The sequence below is a fragment of the Triturus cristatus genome, chromosome 1_2, assembly GCF_964204655.1.
Source record: "Triturus cristatus chromosome 1_2, aTriCri1.1, whole genome shotgun sequence".
Lineage (NCBI taxonomy): Eukaryota > Metazoa > Chordata > Amphibia > Caudata > Salamandridae > Triturus > Triturus cristatus.
This window is the reverse complement of record NC_140580.1, coordinates 1,188,096,456-1,188,121,154: the sequence shown is the minus strand read 5'-3', so window position 1 is coordinate 1,188,121,154 and position 24,699 is coordinate 1,188,096,456. Positions and strand designations below refer to the sequence as shown.

The window sequence follows — 24,699 nt, the reverse complement described above, 5'->3', positions numbered from 1 at the left end:
AATTACCAGTCCTGCTATAACAACCCCTTTTGTATTCACGGGCACTAACGGTAATGGCAATGGTAATGGACTAAATTTTATTCCTGATTTGCTTGCCTCATTTATAAAAAACTTAGAAGTTTCTCTAACAGCAAAAATGGAGGAGCTTATTAAACCATTAACTATCAAGATAGATAACATAGACAAGGAAGTGACAAGGCTGGGTGGTCTGATATTGTCACAGAAGATTGTAACACCTAGTGGATGTGTACACGCTGGGGAGAAAGGGAGAGAAATTGCTGAAGTTAATGATACACGAAATAAGGGGAGGGGGATTGTTGTTGCTGCAGTGGCCTCAGGGTCTGAAACATCTATTCGACCGGATATCCCTGTGGCAACTGCTTTGCAGCAACAATCATCTACAAACCCCCAAAGCAGTAGAGCTCCCAGACCTCCGAGGCACAACCGCTATCTTAATTTACCACCAGATTGTGCTCCGTTTGTGGTAGTTCTGACTAATGTGCCCCCTTGTGGCACTCATTCCGCATCTCCTTTTGATGAATCTCAAATCTCTTTGAAAAATAAGGCAGTGTCATGGCTCAACAAAAACTGTGGTTTTCCCATCTCATATTCTGACCAGATTATGGCAGTAATGCGTGTAAACTGGGTGGGGCCGTCTAAAAAGTCTGGGTCTGGGGATTGTATAGTAGTAAATTTCAAACACCCCCAGCATGTGGCAACTGTTCTTTTGAGAACCTCTGCACTGGTATATAACATGAACAGTATCTGTGTACGCCCCCTGGGTTACTTTTATGCGCATTTGTGCAAACCTCCACCACAACAAAGTTTAATCAGGCGGGGGCTTGAACCTTATACTCCTGTGCAAGAGATCCAATTCCCTTACAACATCACTAATCCCTGTGGGTCAGGTGGACCCATTGGAATTTATAACAGGAGTCCCAGTGCTGGACACTATCAATATGGGTCGAACTTAAACACACAGAATAGGTATGAAGTGTTATCCGGTCTTGAGCTGTGTGATTGACGGGGGGCACCTGCGGCTCAGGTTACTAGGGCTACAGGTGAATCTATAATCACAGATAACCCGGTGGGCAAAATGCCCGGATGTTTTGTTGTCTCTTGGAATATTTATGGTCTTGCGGCCAAAATGTCTGATGCAAATTGGGTGACTTACATTAAGCAATTTTCGATTGTCTGTTTACAAGAGACCTGGGAGCTGGGCTGTAACCTCTTCTTAGAAGGGTATAAGGCCTTCTTTGTGCCAGCCTTGCCATCTTTGCGGGGTAGGCCCAAGGGGGGTCTTGTAATTTTTGTCTCCATACTAATACCCTGTGAAGTACGAAGAATTGAAGCACAACATACAGGTGTAATGGGCTTAACTCTAACTGGAGGTAATGTCCTTGTGGGCCTGGTGAATTTTTACAATGCTGCTTATGATAGTGCAGGCAGGAATCACATTCATATTTTAAATTCTTTTGTCTCTAATTTTATGAAAAATATGGGCCATAACCTCATGATTATGGGGGATTTTAATCTGCATCCTTGTATAGACCCATTGCACAAGTGCTTACCAGAAATGACCTGTGAACGTGCGGACTGTCTCCATATGGAGCACACTAAGGAGGGGGAGATGTGCAATGACCTTCTGAATGACTATGACCTCTCTCTGGCTATGTCATTAAATGACCCGCTTCATTGCTTTGATACCCCTACCTTTAAGGGGCATGGAAGGGGTACCTTTATAGACCATATACTTGTTTCGCGGACGATGCAAACTTTTTTAGATTCCTTTTGCATTGTTCCTAGCGGACTCAGCGACCATAACCCTCCAACAATCTGTTTAAAATGTCCCTGGTTAAAAAAAGGCAATAAGATCATCAATCAAGGCAGATTGGGCACAACAGATGGGAGGAGGCGGTTAAAATGGTCTATGGTCTCTGCGGATATCCTCTATAAGAACATCTCTGTAGGGTGTGCCGAGGATATTAAAGTCTGTACCATTGGGGAGGGTGAACCTAGGCTGGTTCTTGAGGCTTATCAAAATATTTCGGAGAAGGTGTCAGCGTTTCTATCGGTCCCTATCAAAACTCAGGTTAATTCAGGCCCGAGATGGTTTAGCCACGACTGTACTATAGCTGCTCGCAAACTGAGGCTTGCACTGTCAGCCTCCCCGAGGAATCGGGAGGTCGTAAAACTCTGTAGAAAGGAATATAAGGCTATTACTGTCGCCCGCAAGGAGTTTCTGAGGAAAGAGGCCTGGGAGGAACTGCTTGATCCCTCCACCCTGAATAGCAGCACCAAATTCTGGGCCCTGGTTAAGAAACCTTTTTTGACCGAGGACCCAGGAGATGGACATGTCTGTTGCATAACCAAAGAGGAATGGGAAAGTCGTTTTAAAAGGCTGTACTATTCCGAGGGTTCTGGAACCATGGCTGCTGCCCCCCATGATAGGGACAGCACCATTATTTTTGATAAAAGTGAGGTCTTGGCTGCCATAATGGGTCTCACTGCAAATAAAGCGCCAGGTCCTGACGGAATACCACCGGATCTTTACAAATCTGATCCAGTTTTCTGGGCTCCCATTCTGGTTGCTGTATTTAATGCTGCGGCCATAGTAGGTTGTCTGGGAACGTGGGGTCTGTCAACTATAGTTCCTGTCTTCAAGAAGGGAGATAGGGGAAGTGCTCTTTGTTACCGACCAATATCCCTAATCGATTCAATGGTTAAGATCATGGGGAGAGTTATACTTCAACGCCTAACAAGCTGGTCGAATGAAAATAACACCATGTCGATTTCTCAATATGGCTTTTGTGAAGGGCGCTCTACCATAACTCAGTGTCTCAATCTGTTTCTTATTCTGAATAAATATACTGTCGTACAGAAAGGAGTAATTCACCTTGCCTTCATGGATCTGTCCTCAGCCTTCGACTGTGTTAACAGAGGGAGGCTGTGGCAGACCATGAAGGATAAAGGTATTGATAGGGGGATCGTGGAGTTCCTAGTGGATCTGCATAATGACACAAGAGCCAACGTGAGGTTCTCATCGACCGGGGAAACCACAGGAAGTTTTAGTATTAATAAAGGAGTACGTCAGGGGTGTATCCTGGCCCCTTTTCTTTTTAATTTTTATATAAATGATTTAGAGGCTGAACTACAAGAGGTAAAATCAGATTGTCCTAGAGCTGGTGCGAGGGGTATTCCTTTACTTTTATATGCCGACGATGCGGTTTTAATTTCACGAACAGAATTAGGTCTCCAGGCACTTTTGAATGCTTTGAATAATTTTATGTCTGATAGGGACCTTATGGTCAACAATTCTAAATCTTACATAATGCATGTTGGCCGTCAATCTAAAAAGAAGTTCAACTTTAAACTGAACGATGTTTTGATCCCCATCACCCAGACGTTCTCATATTTGGGTGTTTTATTTGATACGAAGCTTAGCTGGGCCCCACATTTGGCCAAGAAGAAGGGGGAAATGACTAGAGTAAATGCCTCCATCTTCAACTTTGCCTCTAAATTGGGGAAAAATCCTAATGTGGCTATGATGAAATTATACAACACTAAATCCATAGCCACCGTAGTATATGGAAGCGAGATATGGAGCTACATAAATGGCGAACAACTACAAATAGTTGAAAATAATTTCTTAAAGCGTCTGTTATGTGTCCCAGGTAGCACACCGAATTTAGCTGTACATGAAGAACTTGGTTGCCTGCATTTAGCCGACATTGTTGGATTGAAACCACTGTTATGCTGGGTAAAATTATGGTTAAGTGATGAAATTCCTTTAACACACCAGATAGTGGAAGATCTTGTATCACTCGATCATGCAATGTGTGTACCTTGGCTTAAATATTTGAAGTCCCAATTTTTTAAGCTTGGCCGCCTGAACTTGTTTGAGAACCCGAGGGATATAGTAAAGGGTGATGTTGCAGCAATTAAGAGAGCTTTTTTCTTGGATTGTAATGCCCTAAGAGATGAAGTTGAGCTTTCGAAACCCAATGTTAGAAAGTATATCATGTTGAGAACCTGTGATTCTATGGAAATGTATCTAACATGCTCCTTTACCTCCTATGAGAAATTTTTGCTGACCCGATTTAGGTTTAACATCTTTCATCATTTTTTAATTAGACCCAAGTCGGACATTTTTAAGAAACCTGCAGCTCCCTGTGGCTGCGACGGGAAGTCTCCACAGGACATGCTGCATTTTATATTCTTATGTTCATTTTATGAATATCCCCGTAGGCGGTATCTTGTTACTCTTTTAAAGAAATTAAATTTTAAACAAATTAGACCCGCCTTTATGTACTTACAGCTGCTGCACTCTGATAGTGTCCTCCAGGTGCTAGAATTTTTAAAACTAACCATGAGACTAAGAAAATGTTTAGATGAGTAACTGTGAATCATCTGCAGCCCAATGCACTAATGCACTTTTTCTGTATGTGGGCACTACTTGCACCTTTCTTGTACTGATTTTGTCTATGCACTCTTTCAAGAAACATATGTGTTGTATGTAATGTAGATTGACTTTGTAGTTATTGTGATGTTTTTAACATGAATTGTTTAATGATGTGTACTTTTATGGATTGCAATATATCCGAAATAAAGTCAATTTTGAATTTTTTTTTTGAACCCTACAGTCACATAGGTTCTGGTCCAACTAACCCTAAAGTACAGAGGTAAGGGTCCAACTAACCCTACAGTCACATAGGTTCTGGTCCAACTAACCCTACAGTACAGAGGTTCTGGTCCAACTAACCCTACAGTCACCGAGGTACAGGTCCAACTACCCCCCCAGCTGAGGTGCATGGAGTACACACATTGTCTCAGAACGTCCCAGGTCACACAATCTGATGGGGTAGAATATCTCTGAGCTCTTCAACCCCCAGATGAGGATTAGCTCCCTCCGTTAGGCCTGAGGGGTACAAGATGCTTTCATCCCTTTCCAACAGACAATACAAGGGGGCAGAACAGCACTGAAGCCACAGATGGTGTCCAGGATATAAAGAGTGTCACCATACGTTCGTACCTAGAGATATGGAGTGAGGGTTTACTTACTGCTCATTGGCTCTGGACTGCACAATGTGAGGGAAGGAGTAAACATGCAACTGGTCCTTCCTATCCTCAATCTGCCAGAACACTTGGCTGGAGCCGAAGACCCGTCTATGAGATTTGTCTCGGGCCTCTTTTAGTTTTTCCTCAGTCACAGCTGTTGTGAACAGGCCTGAGGCCTCAGTCTCCGGTTCCAGCTGCAATGGAAGAGCAGAAACTGAAACAGCAAGAAAACAACGGAGTTACAAGTTAATGACAAAGGAGAGTTAGACCCTGATTTAGACGGTGGACAGGTTATACTGTCACAGTTGTGATGGATATCCCATCGCTGAAATATAAATCCCATTATATCCCATGGGATTTATACTTCAGTAAACGAGATATCCATCACCGTTGTGACGGAGTAACCCAGCCCTAAATCAAGCCCTTACTCTTCACTGTGGCCGAGGTGACAGATGCCATCAATAACAGCCCCTCTTTAAAGGCGTCGGGCCCCGACGGGGTCTCTGTGGCCCCTCTTTAAAGGCGTCAGGCCCCGACGGGGTCTCTGTGGCCCCTCTTTAAAGGCGTCAGGCCCTGACGGGGTCTCTGTGGCCCCTCTTTAAAGGCGTCAGGCCCCGATGGGGTCTCTGTGGCCCCTCTTTAAAGGCGTCAGGCCCCGACGGGGTCTCTGTGGCCCCTCTTTAAAGGCGTCGGGCCCCGACGGGGTCTCTGTGGCCCCTCTTTAAAGGCGTCAGGCCCCGACGGGGTCTCTGTGGCCCCTCTTTAAAGGCGTCAGGCCCCGACGGGGTCTCTGTGGCCCCTCTTTAAAGGCGTCAGGCCCCGACGGGGTCCCTATGGACCTTTTCAAGCACTATGTGTGTGAGAAGGTGGCCTGATATATGCTGTCCACTAGTTCTAGTGGGCACCTTGCCCCAGTCCAAACAACCCCTTATGGTGATAGGTAAAAGACAACCTTTATTAAAAGCTATCCTAGTGGTAGCTGTGCAGAGCAGCCTTCAGGCTAAGTCTTGAAGGAATGTAAAGCAGCTTGTTTTACCAGTCTATAATCTCTTGTATGATCAAATGAAAGGAGAACCACACCAGGTATATATATAAAATATATGTATTTATTTCTAAGCACACCCTCCTAGTCTCTTTATGAGGCTAGTGGTAAAAACACATAAGTTACACTTCAAATATGACAGTAAAATAGCACAAATATACGTCAGGCTCTAGGGGCGAGTCAAACCATATACTAAAATAGTGATATAAGGACCACGACTTAACTAGACACAAGGCCTAGAGCCTGTAGAATCGCTGGGACCCCAAGGAACCACCCAAGGTAGTGACACAGGGGACCCACGGGGGCCGTGTGCAGTATGAGAACACAGCCGCAAGCTCCCGTTAGCTTCTAGGGGAAAGTCGCGGTTAGATTTTTAAAGATTAGGGACACTTAGAAATGAGTCAGGACCAAACCCTTTGGGACTTAGGAAGTTCTAGGGAAAACACCCATGGGAGCACCAGAGTACTCGTGTTACCTCACCCAGGGAAGCCGGGTGCATAGGTGTGAAATGGTGTCGGGTCACATAGTCGATTTCAATGGGAGCTGGCAAAGAAGTGCTGCTGCCGGGAAGATGCGAAGTGTCTGAAGAGATCCAAGCCTGAATCGAAGTCGAGAAGAACCTGAAAGCAGAGGGGACAGAGACTGGGTCACTTGCCAGTGACCAGCAGGACGATAGGGAGATGCCCACCGATGTCAGGTGATTTCAGGTGAAGGAGGTGAAACTTGACTCTTCAGCCACGAAGACCAGGAGGCATCGAGGACGACCAGGAGCTGGATTCGAGCTGTCCCACGAAGGATGTCGAGTGCTGAAGCGTCGGTGCCCGGATTGGACACAACAAGCCTTGGCAACAGCAACCCACGCAGAAAGGAGAACTCGGGGTGACTAGGCCGACAATCTTCGGTGGATCTTCCGCTCGAGGTCGGGGATACAAGTAACCCTAAGGACGACTTCAACAGACGTCGAGAAGTCAATGCACTTGCAAAAGTGCACGGTGACCAGGAGTTCCGGTTCCACGCTACTCACGAGGGATGCGGGTCTCAGCTTTGCTGGGGACTCATGTCGAACTCTGAGATGTCTGGAAATCCTCTTCCTGGGCTGCAAATACTTCGGAGTCCGGCGGGTGCTTCGGAGATGCAGACCTGCAAAATGCTACGTTGGTACCTGCTAAGCATGGGAGTCACTCCTTGACCCCAAGGGAGATTTCTTCAGTCCTCTAGTCTTTAGTAGAGCGTCGAAGTTCCAGGACTCAGCTTCAGAGTTTTGTCAAGGGATATCTAAAGTCCTGTTGCCAGGGGTTCCTTACTTATACATAAGGAAGGGGTTGGACTAGCTCTGGGGATCCACCTATGGGAGGGTTTGGAAAGAGGGGTGGCTACACCCATTTCCTTTGTCCAGTTTCGCACCAGAGCAGCGGCTGGAAGCCCCTGAACTGGTTGGAGCTGGCCTATGCACAGGGACACCAAATGTGCCCCCAGTGCAGGACTTCAAAGCACTCAGAGAGTGCTCCCATCCAGCCCCAATACACATAAGCCTGTCTGGGAGGTGGTTACACCTCCCTGTGACAGGAAACCTATTGTCCAGGCCTCCCCTGTCAGAGTTTCGGTTAGCAGCAGGAGGCCAGACCCATGTCTGTGGCTGCAGCATCCATTTTGTGATGCCAGGGCTCTGTTAAGTTTCTACCAGGTATACCAGTACTGCCATGTCTATCCCTCTAGAAGGGTGGGATCATATTCTCACATCAGGAATTGATGTGGGGGTATGATTCCAAGATGTTTGACACCAAACACGACATGTTTCCGTGCAGCCAGTCCAAAGTTAGCATTAACCGTTTTAGATATAATGCACTTAAGAGTATATGGTCAGGCTGCACCACTGATAACCCCGGAGAAGAGATTCCGAAGGCTGCAGAGGGGCTCACCTCATGCCTGGGCACCCTCTCACATATAACCAAGCACCCTGCCTTCAGGATTGATAAGGCCTGCCATAGGGGTGACTGATAGGTTACTATGTGCAGTGATAGGTGAGGTATAGTGCACCTATACCTCAGAAAGGGGTGCATGCACCACCTTACCCAGGCTGCAGTAGCAGACTTGTGGTGCCATTTTAAAGGGCTTTCCAAGGGTGGCACAATACATGCTTCAGCCCCTGGTAGGCCTCTTGGGTACCCATGCCCTGGGTCCATAGTATACCATACAATAGGAACTCATAAGGGTACCCCAGAATCCAATCTGGAGTGTACCTAAAGTACATGCAATCAATTTAGAGAGGAAGCAGGTAGGCTGGGGCCCTAGTCAGCAGGGTCCCAGCCAGACTAAAGACAAAAAACAGTGAAACACCAGCAAAAAGTGGGAGAAACATGTGAAGCAGATCCTACTCTCCTACAATGTGGCTCTTTGGGCCCCTGGTTAGAAGGGTCCAAAATGCTGCGAGTTCTAGCTCGATACTTAGCTCATGGCGAACCTCAATTGTTTTCCTGTTTTTTAAAAAGTCGATGGGGGGATCCCCGCTACTACAGCCCAATCTCTCCTATAGATTCCGTAGGCAAAGTCACAGGCTGGGTAATCTTGGAAAGCCTCATGGGTTGGGTGGGGAAGAGGCTCTTCTGTGATCCAGGGTGCTTCATTTCACGGTGGTGTGTGAGCCTGAATTTTGTCCACTTGACTTTTTGCGCACAATGGGTGATGAAGGTGAATTCCCAGATTTATTTTTGGTATGAATGATTTATACATGCACATGAGAAGCTGCCTACCTTCAAGTGGTGTTTGACTGATGCAGAGGTATTTATTCTTACAGGAAGTTCCTGAGTGTGTTTCCAGGATGGGCAAGTATGGCCATTGTTAGACTTGGGGGTCTCTAGTTGGCACAGGTATGCTCTTGTGTCAAATAGGGACCCTCTCCTCTAGTCAGGGTAAGGGGGTACACTCCTAAAATAACCCCTGCTCACCCCCTTGGTAGCTTAGCACGAGCAGACAGGCTTATATCAGAGGCAGTGTGTAAAGCATTTGTGAACACATACAGTAACCAAGTGACAACACTACAGATGGACACCACACAGGTTTTATATCAAAAATAAGTATTCTTTATATAGATTTACCACAAGACCATTAAACAACAAAAATACACAATACTGTTACTTTAGATGGTAGAATTTTGCTTATTTCTCTTTAGTTCTTAAATGCGACACTTTAAGTCAAAGTACCTTTTAGATGCGACACGCAGGGCAACAAAAGTGTTGCAACGATGTTGATGCGTTGAAGATTTTGGTGCAAAGAAATAAAGACGTGAAGATCTTCCAGATGCGATACGCTTCTCTGATGTTGCGAGTCGATGCTTCAGCTGCAGCGGCGACACACTTTACACGATGCGACGACAGCAGCCTTGGCAACGGCACTCTACTCCGACGTTGCGAGACGCTTCCGCTCGATGCGATGCTGCAGCGGCGACACCCCTTTACGCGATGCGACGACAACAGCTCCGACGGCAGCACGCTTCTCCGCGGATGCGAGGCGCTTCTCTTGATGCGGTGCAATGCGTCAGCTACGATGGCTGCGATGGCGACACGATCCTTTCTCGATGTGAGACACTTCCTGGATGAGGCGAGACGCTTCCGCCCGATGCAACAGCTGCAGCGGCGACACACTTTACGCGATGCGACGACAACCGCTCTGACGGCGCCACGATTCTCCTTCTTGAGTCACGCTTCCAGGTCCTTGCGACACGCAGTCCCTCAGAAGGCCCAGCAACAGCAGCAGGCACTTCCAAAGAACTCTGGGGAGCTGGGGGGTGAAGTCTGTTGTTCCTGAGACTTCAGCAGGAGGCAAGCTCTTTTCCAAGCCCTTGGAGATCCTTCACAAGTTGAGCAAAAGTACACACAAAGTTCCTTTCTCCTCTCTTTTGCAGTAGGCAACCACAGCAGGCCAATCCCCCAGTTTCGGGGATAGTCTCTCCTCAGCTTCTTCTTGGTTCCTCTCCTCAGCAGAGCTTTCTTCTTGTTTCCCAAAGTGATCTAAATTCTTGGGATCAGGGTCCCAATACTTATACCCCAAAATCCTTTGTCCTCTGAGGGCAGAGGGGCCTTTGCCTTGTTCAAACCGGTTCTGGTCAGTCCTGAAGCACTTTGTTTACCTGACTCCTTCTTTTCCTTTCAGAGTGCAGGACAGAGACATCAGACACACCACAGGAGTTGGAGCCATCATTGTGGAGTGAAGGCACAGCCCTATTCAGGTCCCAGGTGCAGCTCCTCCCTCCCATCTAGATGCAGATCTCTCTATTCACCACTGGGACACCAATACACAGCCTAGCAGAGGCAGGTTTGAATGGTTAGACAAGAAAATGCCTACTTTCTAAAAGTGGCATTTTCAAACACAGAATGTTAAAACCAACTTCACTAAAAGATGTATTTTATCATTCTGAGTCCAGGTATACTAAATTCGAATTTCTACCATGTTCCCTGAGTGAGTTAGGATTATAAAATGTAATAACCAAACTGCCCATACAGGCCTAAGGAGAACAGGTAGCCTTGCAATAGTGGAAAATGAAAATGGCTGTAATTCACTATTAGAACATGCCACACACACCAGGGCATGTCCTACCTTATCCTTACAATGCACCCTGCCCTTGGGCCTACCATAGGGGTGTCTGATATGAAGAAAAGGGAAGGTTTAGGGACTGGCAAGTGGGTGCACTTGCCCAGTCAGCATGACAGTACCAGACTGCACGCAGGCTCTGCAATGGCAGACCTTAGACACACTTTTACAGGCTGCTTCTGTGGGTGGCACAACCAGTGCTGCAAGCACACCAGCAGTGTTTGGATTACCAGCCCTGGCACTCCTGGTGCACTGTACTAGGGTCTGACAGGTAAACCAAACCAACCAATCATGGAATCACAAATCCTTCAACTTACGATAGGGAGAGCATATGTACTTTAGCACTGATCAGCAGTGGTAAAGTGCCCAGAGTCATAAAACAGCCAACAACAGGTCAGAAAATATATAGGAGGAAGGCAAAAGGTTCAGGGATGACCCTGCAAAAAGGGCCAAGTCCAACAGCCGTATATCGAATCCCTACCTCCAAAAAGTTATTGACAGGGAGGTGGACTTAGAGTGAACTGCGAGAAGGGGTCTATATCCTGCTGAACGCTGATGACCAATAGTGGCAATAGGAAGGCGGAAACATGTTGATAACAGCAGATAGGGAGACAAGGCACTAACCTCCCATGTACACCCCAAATTACAATTTTTAACCCTGCCAAGAGGGGCTCAGAATAAAGTATGGAGGGTACCCTCCTATGTAGTTTTAAGCTCATTCTGAACTTAGGATCCCTTGTAGCGTTGGGGCACTAGCTCCATAAAACATTCTTTGCTCCACCCTCAGAATTAGTCTGGGCCAGAGTGTTGTTGCACGCCCTATAAAGAAGCATGCCACTATCTAGTGGGTGAGGGCAATTTTAAAACCCCTGGGGGTTTCCCAGTGAGGGGTTCTCTTTGTTTTAGATTTATTTACCTCTTTCCCTTTTCTTTTTGTGTTAGGATCATCTGTGACAGCCAATAAGGTTTTAGAGCGGGATTAGGAACTGTCGAGAAGTGTCTAGATCTTCCCCTCTTGGTGGAAAGATACACGGTTATAGGAAGGGGTTCTCTCCACTTGGCATTTATGGATCTCAGCTCTGCCTTCGATCGTGTTAATCGGGTGGAGCTGTGGATCGTATTGGACAACATGGGTGTAGATTACGGGATCCTCTTGTATTGGTACATTGACCTGAATGCCAGTGTCCATTTTAATAAGAAGGGGTAGTGTACCCATTCGTTTAATTTGACCACTGGCAGTAGGCAGGGTTGCGCGCTAGCACCAATATGATTTCTTTTCTATATAAATGATGAAGAATCCAGCCTTGTTCATCTTAATCTTCATGTCCCACAAATGAGTGCCAAGAGCGTTCCTGCACTTCTCCATGGGGATGCGTTCCTGCACTCTTCCATGGGGACGCGTTCCACCACTTCTCCATGGGGACGCGTTCCTGCCCTTCTCCATGGGGACGCGTTCCTACACTTCTCTAGGGGGAGGCGTTCCTGCACTTCTCTAGGGGGAGGCGTTCCTGCACTTCTCTACGGGGACGCGTTCCTGCACTTCTCTACGGGGACGCGTTCCTGCACTTCTCCAGGGGGGACGCATTCCTGCACTTCTCCAGGGGGACGCATTCCTGCACTTCTCCATGGGGACGTGTTCCTGCACTTCTCCATGGGGATGCGTTCCTGCACTTCTCCAGAGGGACGGCGCTGTGCTGATGGGCAGGACAGCCTTTTATATCTTCTTGAAGGATTTGTCTCTTTTATGGATAAGGGTTCAACTGTGCACCACTTTTACGAAGACCTTCATCTGGTAAAAATTGGAAAATGATTTTATAAATGTAGATCTTCTGTTTGACGAAAAATCAAGCTGCTCACTATCTGGATTCGCCCCAGAAACTGTGTCTTTGTATATTGTCCTAAACAACCAAATCCGCTGTGCCACTCTCTGGGACTGGGCGAAGTCAAGAGCGTTTACAATATTCATTCCTTATCAACACTTTTTGCATTGGTTCTTTCTAAAAAGGCACCGCTCGGCCTGTATCGGGTCAGTCTGTGGCCTGTTTCATCTCAGTGCTGACTGCAGATCTCTCACCTCACAATAGGTCTTTGCTCTGCGGATTTTGCACATTGTTTCTAAATTTATGTTCAAAGATCTGTTCTGTTTATGTGCACTGGTCGCTAATCTATCTACTTTTTAAAATATGATTCAGCTGAATCCTCTCTGCCTGTTTTCATCCCGGTTTGTTCCTATTGTAGGAGAGTAGGATCTGCTTCCCATGGGTACCCCCACTTTTTGCTGGTGTTTCACTGTTTTTCGACCTTAGTCTGGCTGTGGCCCTGCTAATCAGGCCCACAGCCTAGCTGCTTCCTCTCTAAATTGGTTTCCATGTACATTAGGTAAATTTCTAATTGGATTCTGGAGAGCCTTATAAGCCCCTAGTATATGGTATACTATGTACCTAGGGCATAGGTACCTCAGAGGCCTACCAGGGGCTGCAGCATATTTTATGCCACCCCTGGGAACCACTCCAAAATGGCATCGCAAGTCTGCTACTGCAGCCTGGATAAGGTGGTGCTTACACCCTATATCACTACCTTATACAGACACATATAAACCTATAAGCCACTCCTATGGCAGGCCTTGACAATCCTGAAGGCAGAGTGCTTGGTTTTATGTGTAAGGGCGCCCAAGCATGAGCTGAGCCCCTCTGCAGCTTTCGGAAATCCTTCATTATGGCTGTTCTGTGATACAGCCATACCATATACTCTTAAGTGCATTATAACCTCGCGGTGAATGCTAACTTTAGAATGGCTGCATCAAAACATGTCGTGTTTGGTGTCAACCGCTTTGGAATACTACCCCTCTCGCCAGTTCTGGCAGCGGGGGTAGCATTCCACCCTTCTAGAGGGAAAGACATGTTCACACTGGTCAAACCCGGTAGGACTTTCCTGAGCCCTGGCATCACAAAATGGATGCCTCTGCCACAGACACGGGTCTGGCCTTCTGCTGCTGACCGAAACTCCGGCAGGGGAGCCCTGGACAATAGGTTTCCTGTCAAAGGGAGGTGTGACCACCTCCCCAGACAGGCAGATGTGTATTGGGGCTGGGCGGGAGCACTCGCTGGTGCTTTGAAGTCCTGCACTGGGGGCACATTTGCTGTCCCTGTGCATAGCCCAGTTCAAACCGGTTGCAGGGCCTACCTGCCCCTGCTCTGGCGCGAAACTGGACAAAGGAAATGGGTGTAACCACCCCTCTTTCCAAGCCCACCCATAGGTGGGGCCTTGGAGTTAGTCCATCCCCTAAACTTACTATAAGTATAGGAATCCAGTCCCTAGGACTTTAGATTACCCTCTACAATGTACATCCTGGACCTTCGATGTTCTATCCTGACTAGAAGACAGAAGAAATCTCCCTTGGGGTCAAGGAGTGACTGCCATGCTTGGCAGGCACCAAAGAAGCAACTGACCGGTCTGCATCGCTGTAGCTCCCGCCGGACGCCAAAGTCTTTGCATCACCAGAGGTGGATTTCCAGACTTCCCCGAGGCTACCCTGAGTCCACAGCAAAGCTGAGGCCCGTGGCTATCGTGGGTGACGTGGAACCGTGACCGTTGGACACCGTGAACTTTTGCAGCAACACTATCTTCCTGGTCCCCCTCGAAGTTGTGCTTTGGGCTCCGAGTAGCCCCAGCTTTGGGCACCTCCTCACCGAAGATTGTTGGCCTCCACTCCACGAGTGACCCGTGGGCCAGCTCAAAGTGCGCCCGCTCGAGGCTCCTTTAAGATCACTAGCCCGTTGGCTAGCAGGTCCCCACGAAGGCAACTCTCTTTCTACTTGGGCTTTCCTGGTTGCTCCAGACGTGCCCTGACTTACCCTCGCTGGGTGAGTCCCTCAGACCTTGCTGGTATGCACCGCAGTCCTTTCTCTGAATTCCATTGACTTGCCGTTGCCAAGACTTGTTGGGTCCATTCTGGTCGCCGACACCGCAGCACTAGACAAACTTCTTGGGACAGCTCGAATCCAGTTCGTGGACTTTGTTGACGCTTCCTGGACCTCGTGGCTGAAGAGTCAAGACACCCATCAACTCACCTGAAGCACCCGAAATCTGTGGGCATTGGTCCATCCTGCCCTTGGTCACTGGCTAGTGACCCAGAATCTGTCCCCTCTGCTTTCAGGTTCCTTCCATCCCAGATCCAGGCTTGGTTCTCTTCGGACACTTCTCCTCTTCACAGCAGCAGCAGTTCTTTGCAGGCTCCCATTGAAATCGACCAAGCGACCCGACACCAAAAGACACCTATGCACCCAGCTTCCCTGGGTGAGGTAACTCGAGTACTCTGGTGCTCCCATGGGTGCTAGCCCTAGAACTTCTTAAGTCCAAAAGGGTTTGGTCCTAACTCGTTTAGAAGTGTCCCTAATCTTTAAATTTCCAACCGCGGCATTGCCCATGGAAGATAACGGAAACGCGCGGTTGTGTTTACACACTGCATACAGTCCCCGTGTGTCCCCTGTGTCACTACCTTGGGTGGTTCCTTGGGGTCCCAGCGATTCTACAGGCTCTAGGCCTAGTGTCTAGTCAAGTCGTGGTTCTTATACCACTTTTTTGGTATATGGTTTGGTACAACCCTAGGGCCCAAACGTGTATTTGTGCTATTACTAATAATTGCTAACTTGTAAACAAAGTACTTCGAACTCCAGTCTCTAAAAGAGACTAGAAAGGTGTGTTCTATCTTAAATACATATATTTTTAATATATACCTGGTGTGGTTGTCTTTCATTTGATCATTCAAGAGATTATAGACTGTTAAAACAAGCTGCTTTACATTCCTTCAAGACTTAGCCTGAAGGCTGCTCTCCATAGCTACCACTAGGATAGCTTTCAATAAAGGTTGTCTTTAACCTATTCACCATAAGGGGTTGTTTGGACTGATACAAGGTGCCCACTAGAACTAGTGGACAGCATATATCAGGCCACCTTCTCACACCTATCACGTGGTTTTAACTTGGTATGTTGTATATTTTCATCTGCTTTGTTTGTTTGTAAAGTTTTTAATTAAGCGTACAATAAAATTGACTCTTACTACTTTATGGTTATGGACTGTAACCGAAGAAAGTTTATTGATGAAGTAAATAGCATATCCTATATTTACACCATTTACAGATCCCTTCTTCCAGGACAGAACATTCTGTCACTAAAGAGTCACTATGGTAGCCAGGTTTGGAAAGCAGATACAGTAAACCAAACGTGCCCTCCCTAAAAAGATCAGAACAAACAGGTAACTCACTGTACTGGACCAGGGATCCTCTCTCTTCTCACTGGTCCAGGGCACCTCTGTCGTCTCACTGGACCCGGGTTCCTCACTCCTCTCACTGGACCCGGGTTCCTCACTCCTCACACTGGACCAGGGTTCCTCCATCTTCTCACTGGTCCACAGCTTCTCACTCATCTCCATGGACAATGGCTCCTCGCTCTTGTCCCTGGCATGTGACTTTCTAATCTTGTCCATGGTCATCGGCTTTGCGATCTTCTCCCTGCTCCGTGCCTTAGCACTTTTCTCCCTGGTCTTTGGCTCCATGCTCTTTTCATCGAGTTGTATGTCCTTGTTCTCACTGGTCTGCAGCTTCACGCTCTTCACACTCGTTCGTGGCTTTGCACTCTCCACACTGATAAGTGGATCCTTACTCGTCTGTAGCTCTGCATTCTCCTCACTGATCCATGGATCCCTGCTCAGTTCACTGGTCTGTGGCTCCGCGGTTGTCTTACTGGTTTGTGGCTCTGGATTCTTCTCACTGATCTTTTGCTCCCCGGTTGTCTCACTGACATGTGGGTCTGGGTTCTTCTCACTGGTCTGTCTGTCCATGGTTGTCTCGCTGGTTTGTGGCTCTGGGTTCTTCTCAGTGGTCTGTGGCTCGGTGGTTGTCTCAGTGGTTTGCGGCTCTGGGTTCTTCTCAGTGGTCTGTGACTCTGGGTTCTTCTCACTGATCTGTGGCTCTGCGGTTGTCTCGCTGGTCTGTGGATCTGTGGTTGTCTCATTGGTCTGTGGTTTTGTGGTTGTCTCACTGGTCTGTCGTTCTGTGGTTGTCTCACTGGCTTGTGGCTCTGGGTTCTTCTCAGTGGTCCGCGGTTCCACAGTTGTCTCGCTGGTTTGTGGCTCTGGGTACTTCTCAGAGGTCTGTGGCTCTACAGTTGTCTTGCTGGTTTGTGACTCTGGGTTCTTCTCACCGGTTTGTGCCTTCAGGCTCTTCTCACTGGTCTGTGGCTCTGTGGTTGTCTCGCTGGTGTGTGGCTCTGGGCTCTTCTCACTGGTTTGTGGTTCTGTGGTTGTCTCACTTGTCTGCTGCTCTAGGTTCTTCTCACTAGTCTGCAACTCTGAGCTAGTTTCACTGGTCTTTGGCTTTGTGCTCATGTCACTGGTCTTCAGCTCTATGCTCCTGTCGCTGGTCTGCAGTTCTTCATTCTCTGCACTGTTCCACGACTCCACACTCCCACTGGACCGCACATTATTGCTCTTCTCACTAGCCAACAGCTCTACACTCACTGGAATGGTCCGCAGCTCAGGGCGTGTGGCACTGGACCGCTGCTCGTCATTCGCCATAATGTTTAAAGGCTCAGGACCCCCCACACTGGACACCGGCTCACTGTGATGCTCTCCCTCGGCTGCCATTCTAGGCTTTCATTTGGAGATGATGAATCTGACAAAGAGAGAGGAGAGCAGTTAGTGAGGAGATAAGGAAGTAGCAATGAAGACTCAAAGGATAAGGAATGATCACAAGTACCCACAACGACTGAAAAGGCACCTGAGGGCATTCGCCTGAAAGTAAATCCACTCAGCTCCTCAATTTACCCCCAAATCCATCGTCATCCAAAAATTCCAGACACCATAATTCAAAAGACACCTCTCATTCACAGATCTTGATACCAAAGAGTAAACACATGATCAGTTTCCTATAATATTCTGTGACACACCTCTACAACAAAACCTTTTCCGGAAGGCTCAAACCCAAAATGTACTCTGCCAATGTCAAACGATGTTGCTGCTTCTGCGAATGGACAAGAAAGGGGCCTAGCAAACGATGGTCACTTTTAAGATTGAATTTAGTAACTTGTTGCACACCGGTCTACCCAAATCATGACTTGCACCTTTGAAAGCCCTACTGCACTCTGTGGCCCGACTCCTACACACCGCCACATCCTCCTACTCTCTCCTCACTAGAAGGGCTCCTCAGGAGGCCTCAACACTTTCAAGATCTGCTGCACCACATACAAGACCATTCACTTCAACACTCCCTGACGTCTCGCCTCAACACTTTCAAGATCTCCTGCACCACATACAAGACCATTCACTTCAACACTCCCTGACGTCTCGCCTCAACACTTTCAAGATCTCCTGCACCACATACAAGACCATTCACTTCAACACTCCCTGACGTCTCGCCTCAACACTTTCAAGATCTCCTGCACCACATACAAGACCATTCACTTCAACACTCCCTGACGTCTCGCCTCAACACTTTCAAGATCTCCTGCACCACATACAAGACCATTCACTTGAACGATCCCTGACGTCTCGCCTCAACACTTTCTCTAGCTGATGGAACTAAAAATCAAAGAGCTGAGGCACCTGAACACCTTAATATAGAAAAGGTAGAGAAATTGTCCACACTGAAACGCGCCTTCTCATGGAAGGGTGCTAAAATCTGGAACGTACTCCCCACCAGCCTAAGGAAGGCTCCATCTTTTGCTGGATTTAAACAAGGTCTAAAACAACTCCTTAACAAATGGACACTATCCTGAAACATGACTTGATTAGGCTCAGCTGTGCAATGCACGTTTCAGTGTACCTCTGCTTTTACAAATAGAGTTGCATACTATTGATCTATGTACTTCTCTCTACATGATGACATTTCATAGACTTTTTATTGCATTCTTGTACTCAGCTATATATTGTAAAGCACACCAACACCCAGTACTGGGCTCAGCAGAGCTATATAAGAAAGCAAACATACATCAATAAAATAAGGAAGTGGTGTGAGACCAGCGGTACCCAGAGCTGGGACACGCGCACATAAATGGACAGGGAGAGCAGCAGGAGTGGGTCACAAAGGGTCACACTCAGTACGCTGGGCCCACACCCAGTACGCTGAGCCACACTCAGTACGCTGAGCCCACACTCAGTACGCTGAGCCCACACTCACGCTGAGCCCACACTCACGCTGAGCCCACACTCTGTATGCTGAGCCCACACTCTGTACGCTGAGCCCACACTCTGTACGCTGAGCCCACACTCAGTTTGCTGAGCCACACTCAGTACACTGAGCCCACACTCAGTACGCTGAGCCACACTCAGTATGCTGAGCCCACACTCAGTACGCTGAGCCCACACTCAGTACGCGGAGCCCACCACACAACAGCGGGCAGAAAGCTGAAGTCAACTTTATTGGGTCTGGAGAACATGCCCATGGAGTACATCATCGGTTTCTGGCCCATACAGATGCCAATTGCATGTGGCTGTGCCCTATTCTTTGAATGTCTGCCCCCCTGCTGCTAGTACTGTGGGATGTTAGGAGTCACCAAAGAGTTTCTAAAAGGTACATGTTCCAGGGAAACCCTCCTACCAGGTGGACAAGAGACAAGAGACCCCATCACCAGGGTAGGGGACCACACAATGCCCCTTCTGACTGGCACTTTCGCTTCCAAGGCTGAAGATCTGGATGCTTCTTGGGTACAAAACACAAATGAGTCCCATAAACAGATGAAGATGATACAAATAAGCTGTTCTAAAACTTCACCTGCAAACAATCCCTCAGGACATCCTTCACTTTCTCTGTTAAGGAATTAATATGTCCAAAAGAAACAATTTTTATTTTATTTTATTTGAGGTTTTATATAGCGCGAACATGACCCGTTAGGGTATCAGAGTACTTTACAGGGATAAACAGGCTGCGTACAGTATAGGCAGAGGCAAAATACAAGGATGGGGTTAGGGAATTGACTACAGTAGGACAAAAGTCAGCGATATATACAATAAACAGTACAGTCCCAAAATCAGCGAGCGACATGTCAGCAGTAAAACAAGGGGAACGATTGATACATGGAGAGGGTGTAACGACAAATTTAGATCTCCCTTGGAACAAGGTATGTCCCGTCACTTTCCCAGGGAGAGAATATCAGTTCCAAACTTATGGAGTATAACATATACACAGCACTTCCTAAGGTGGGCAAACTTTCAACACTCCCCCAAAGGCAAGGCAAGAAGACAATATATACACAGCACTTCTCTAGAGCGAAACATACTTTGCACATCACTTGTCAGGAGTAGAACAACTTCCTATAACACAATTACCTGCTAGAAGGGAATTCACCCATCCTTCTACAACAGAATACTTGGCCAAGAAGAGTCCACACCTCCTGCTACAAGGAAAAGACGAATTGGTATATCTGGGATGTATTTATTAGTAAATAGCATCACACAGTAAGCCAAATGCACCTCACATAGCAGACTCTAACATATCAATAATATGATTGAATATATATGTAGAAATATATATATGTATGGATATAAGAATCAGAAAATAAGGAGAGAATCAGTAAAGAATCAAGAGACAGTTAGTAGCAGAGACACCTCACCTAATGCTCCATCATTTCACCCCACTTTGCTCAAGGGGAGTCCATTGCTTGAACCGGGTGAAGGTCAGAGGTGACACCAGCCTCTACTTTTCCGTGACAACACGTCTGCTCCACGGATGAACTTCCACCAGGCCAGTGTAGGCTCCCCTTTTTAATACAAATTCAAACACAGCGAAGCTTCTAGCAAGCCACGCCCCCTCGTTCTCATGAGAGCCCGTACCAGCCTGCTCCAAGGCCACCGCAACGGTTGATCAGGCCTTTGCTATGGCTCCGAGACAGACCATGTACATTCCTCTGAGAAGAACCCGTTCTCTCTAGTCAGTAAAGTGCAAAAAACAGGAAAAAAGAGCAGACCATGCCCTCCCATGCGCAGCTTCAGAGTTAGTTAAGCCATGCACACAAAGGCCCAAAGCAGGATGGAATTGAAAAGCAAGATGACATGAGAACATGTCAAAGGCAAAAGTCAGCACTGCCATAAAGCAAGGTAAAGTCAGAAAACAGAAGGTTTAACAGAAACTTGAGAGAAAGCGTTATTCTGTACCGGCATCAAAAAGAAATTCACTCCCATTGAATGCGTTGTCTTTTACCTCATCAATGGGTGACCAGCTGCTGGGTTTATATATATACCTTATTTCAGTAGCACGAGCCTTGACAAAAGCACTCAAGAACGAGTGATAAAAGAGGCAGCTCGGTGGTGGGCAGTTAATGCATTGTGATTTAATGTACCTGAACCCCTTCGCTGCTAGGCCTTTCCCCCCCCCCTGTGCTAAGCCTTCTTTTGGCTACTTGAGGTCGTTCGCATTTAGGCCCCTGTAACTTTTTGACCACATAAGGTATCCGCGCCAAATTTGCGTCCTTTTCTTCCAACATCATGGGGATTTTTTAAATGGGAAAAAAGTGCTACAGATGAAAGCGTCTGTTTTTTCCCTGCAAATGGTATCAACAAAGGGGTTGTGGTGCTGAAATCACCATCTTCCCAGCTTTCAGTGACAAGCAGACTTTTGTCAGAAAACCAAAATTCTTTACTCCGTTTTGGCATTTTTCTGGGACATAGCCTATTTTTGCTATTTTTTGTGCTTTCAACGTCTTTCCAGTTAATGGTAGAAATGGGTGTGAACGTAATAATGGATCCTGGAAAGCTATACATTTTAGAAAAGTAGACAAAATTTTGAATTCAGCAAGAGGTCATTTGTGTAGATACTTCAAGGTTTCTTTATAGAAGCTAAAAGTTGAATATAGGAAAAATTGAAAATTAGTTGAAAAAAACAGCCATTTGTGTCAACGTTTTCACCTGTAACTTCTTCTAATTATGACAGCTGTTTTGAAAGCAATATACCGTTATATCTGCTGGACATTACTGGTTGTGGGGACATATAGGACTTGTAGGTTCACCAAGAACCCGACGAACTCAGAGCCAATAACTGAGCAGCGTCTTGCAATGGTTTTTTATTATGTACCGGGTATGTAGCAATTAATTTGGGAAACTTTATACATAGAAAAATCGGTATGAAAGACACCTAGGTATTTCGGAAATTGGAACAAAATATAGAGTTTAGAAACAGTAGCTATTTGCACATTTCCGAAATTGTGAGTACCCATACTAGCATGAGAATTATAGGTCATTTTTCAAAATGACTTCTTTTTTACACATTGTCTTTCATTTGGAAGGCAGAAATGCATCCAAAGTCAATAGGTAATAACAGTTGCTTTACAATACTATGTTACCGTAAGTCTCCCGATAAAAATGGTACCTCACTTGTGTGGGTCGGCCTGGTACCTGCGTCAGGAAACGGCTCAAAACGTAACGTGGACACACTTTATTTTTACAGTGAAAACGGACCCTAGTTTTGCTAAGTGCCTAGCTGTAGATTTTGAACTCTAGCTCTGCCGGCACCTAGGGAAACCTAGCAAACCTATAAATTTTCGAAGACTAGACACCCAGGGGAATCCAGGATGGGGTGACTTGACTGGCTCTCACCAGGTTCTGTTACCCAGAATCCCTTGCAAACCTCAACATTTATCAAAAAAAACACATCACCTTCATATTTCTGTGGTAGAAGAAGGTGAAGAAATCCGATGGAATCCAAGGGTGGACAGAGAATATGCCACTCAGGAGTGACCAGGAGGCACGAAGACACAATGCCCACCAATGGCATGAGGTTCAGAAGAGTTGGCGGTGATCTTGTCGCTGTAGCTGTGAGGACCAGACAACACTGAGGAAGACCAGGAGCCGTGGATGAGCTGTCCTGCGTTGGATGTCGGTGACTAGGTGGTCGATGTCCGGCGGGAGCACCAACAATCCTTGGTATCCACAACTGTTGTGGAGAATGAAGACGGCGCAACGTTGGACCAGGACCACCAACCGCAGAAGAGTCACAGAAGGCTCCAAGCTAGCAGGGGAGCCCACTGAAGCAGCAGAAGACCCTCCAGAGTACCCGCAGGCCGAAGGCACAGGAGTCTCAAGAGGACCTCGAGCGGCTCACCAAAATGAAGGCCCACGGTGCACAGGATGCCGTGAGGATGCTGTACTTGGCAGAAAGAGATGCTGGAGGCTGGAACTTCTTGTAGCCCAAAGACCTTCGGAGTGCAGAGCCAACAAACCTTGGCAAAGGCAAGTCGATGCAGTGCACAATAGTTCGGTCCCTGCGGTTCCGTCTCAAAATTGCAGAGAAGACAGGTCAGGCCTCAAGGGAGTTGCAGAACCACCACCTGTGTTGCTGAGCCTCTGGAAGTCCGTAGGACGACAGGAGCAACAGGCCGGTCAGCTTCGTTGCGGTATCTGCAGGTGCAGAGGAGTGACTCCTTCACTCCAAGGGAGACTACTTTGGGTGCCATTGATGCCCACACGTCTGTTGAAGATCTTGGAAGAAGCACAGACACCGACGACGAAGAAGACTTGCAGAACAGTGAGACCAGGAGCAGCAGGAGTCTTCCTTGGTGCAGTCTCGGTTGTAGGCGAAGTCCATGTGTCCAGACTGTCGAAGAGTGAGGTGGTTTCAGGTTTGAATCTTGTCCCACGACGAATCTAAGGAACCACCCACAGGTAAGCCCTTAAGTACCCTAGAGAACGGGTTGGGATGACTCAGGAGTCCCTCCCAGAGGAAGGGCTGGACAGAGGGGAGGTTATTTCTAAGTCCTTTGTCCAGTTTTGCGCCAGAGCGGGAGCCAAGGGCTCCCTGAACTGGCTCAAACTGGAGTATGCAAGGAGGGCAACAAATGTGCCCTTCAAAGCAGTCTGATGGCGCTAGCAAGCGCTCCCAACCCAATACACTATGGGCCAGATGTACAACGATTTTTGTATGCGCAAACAGGTTTGCGGACCCGTTTGCGCATGCAAAAACCAATAGGGGTATGTACCATTCCAAAATAGCGAGTCGCAATTTATTTGCGACTCGCTATTTTGGAATTATGAGTCACTATTAGGAAGGGGGGTTCCCTTCCTAATAGCGAGCGCAACCCCATGTACAAATGTTTTGTAACTGCAACTGTGGTCGCAAAACACTTGCAAATTACCACCCTCTTCAAGAGGTTGGCAATGGGGTCGCAAAAGGGAAGAGGTCCCAAGGGACCCCTTCCCATTTGCAAATTTGGAGGTAAATATTTTTTAAGGGCAGACAGGGGTCCAAGGGACCATTACCTGCCCTTAAAAAATTAAACAAAATTGTTTCTTTTTTTCTTAAATGCATCCCGTTTTCCTTTAAGGAAAACGGGCTGCATTTAATAAAAAAAAGCTGCTTTATTAAAAAGCACTCCCAGACATGGTGGTCTGCTGAGCCCAGCAGGCCACCATCCCTGGGAGGGCTGGCATTCCCAATGGGTTCGCAAATTGCGAGAAGCTCATTAATATTAATGAGCCTCGCAATTTACGACCCCATTGGGAATCGCAAAACAGTGTAATAACACTGTTGTACATGCATAATAGCGCCTCGCAAATTGTGAGTCGCAAAAGACTCGCAATTTGCGAGATGCTATTTTGCGCGTCTTACATCTGGCCCTAAGTCCTGTCTGGGAGGTGGTCACATCTTCCTGTGACAGAAAGCCTATTGTTCTACCTTCCCCTGCTCGAGCCTGACTCAGCAGCAGGAGGGTAGAATGGTGTCTGTGGTCGGCCGTAGCACTAGCTTGCTGTCAGACCCTGAAAGGCCTTTACCGGGAGTATAGAGGGGTACCACAAGGAAGCCCCCAGCACATGTGATCATACTTCAAACACTAGAATCGGTATTGGGGAATGATTCCAACATGTTTGAACACCAAACGTGACCAGTTTTGGTGCAGCCATGATATAGTTAAACATCTTGTATTGACTGATATCCACTATATGTATTAATAAGACTGACCGCACAGTCTGGGGGGATGAAGACATGTCTTCACCCCTTGTGCTCTCTTGTGGAAGAGAGTGGGCCATT

At 47.2% G+C, this 24,699-nt stretch overlaps 1 protein-coding gene across 2 annotated transcripts in view; it reads right to left on the bottom strand.

The window, feature by feature from the left end:
* The window catches only part of TTC16 (tetratricopeptide repeat domain 16), a 535,487-nt gene that overhangs the window by 481,901 nt on the left and 28,887 nt on the right, over window positions 1–24,699 (bottom strand). For both annotated transcript variants that reach the window (XM_085614130.1, XM_085614131.1), the window contains exons 2-3: window positions 15,951–17,358; window positions 5,062–5,252 (exon numbers count right to left, since the gene is read on the bottom strand). In XM_085614130.1, coding sequence (XP_085470256.1) covers window positions 5,062–5,252; window positions 15,951–17,330 — 1,571 coding nt within the window. In that variant the 5' untranslated portion in view covers window positions 17,331–17,358. The remainder of the gene's footprint in view (window positions 1–5,061; window positions 5,253–15,950; window positions 17,359–24,699) is intronic.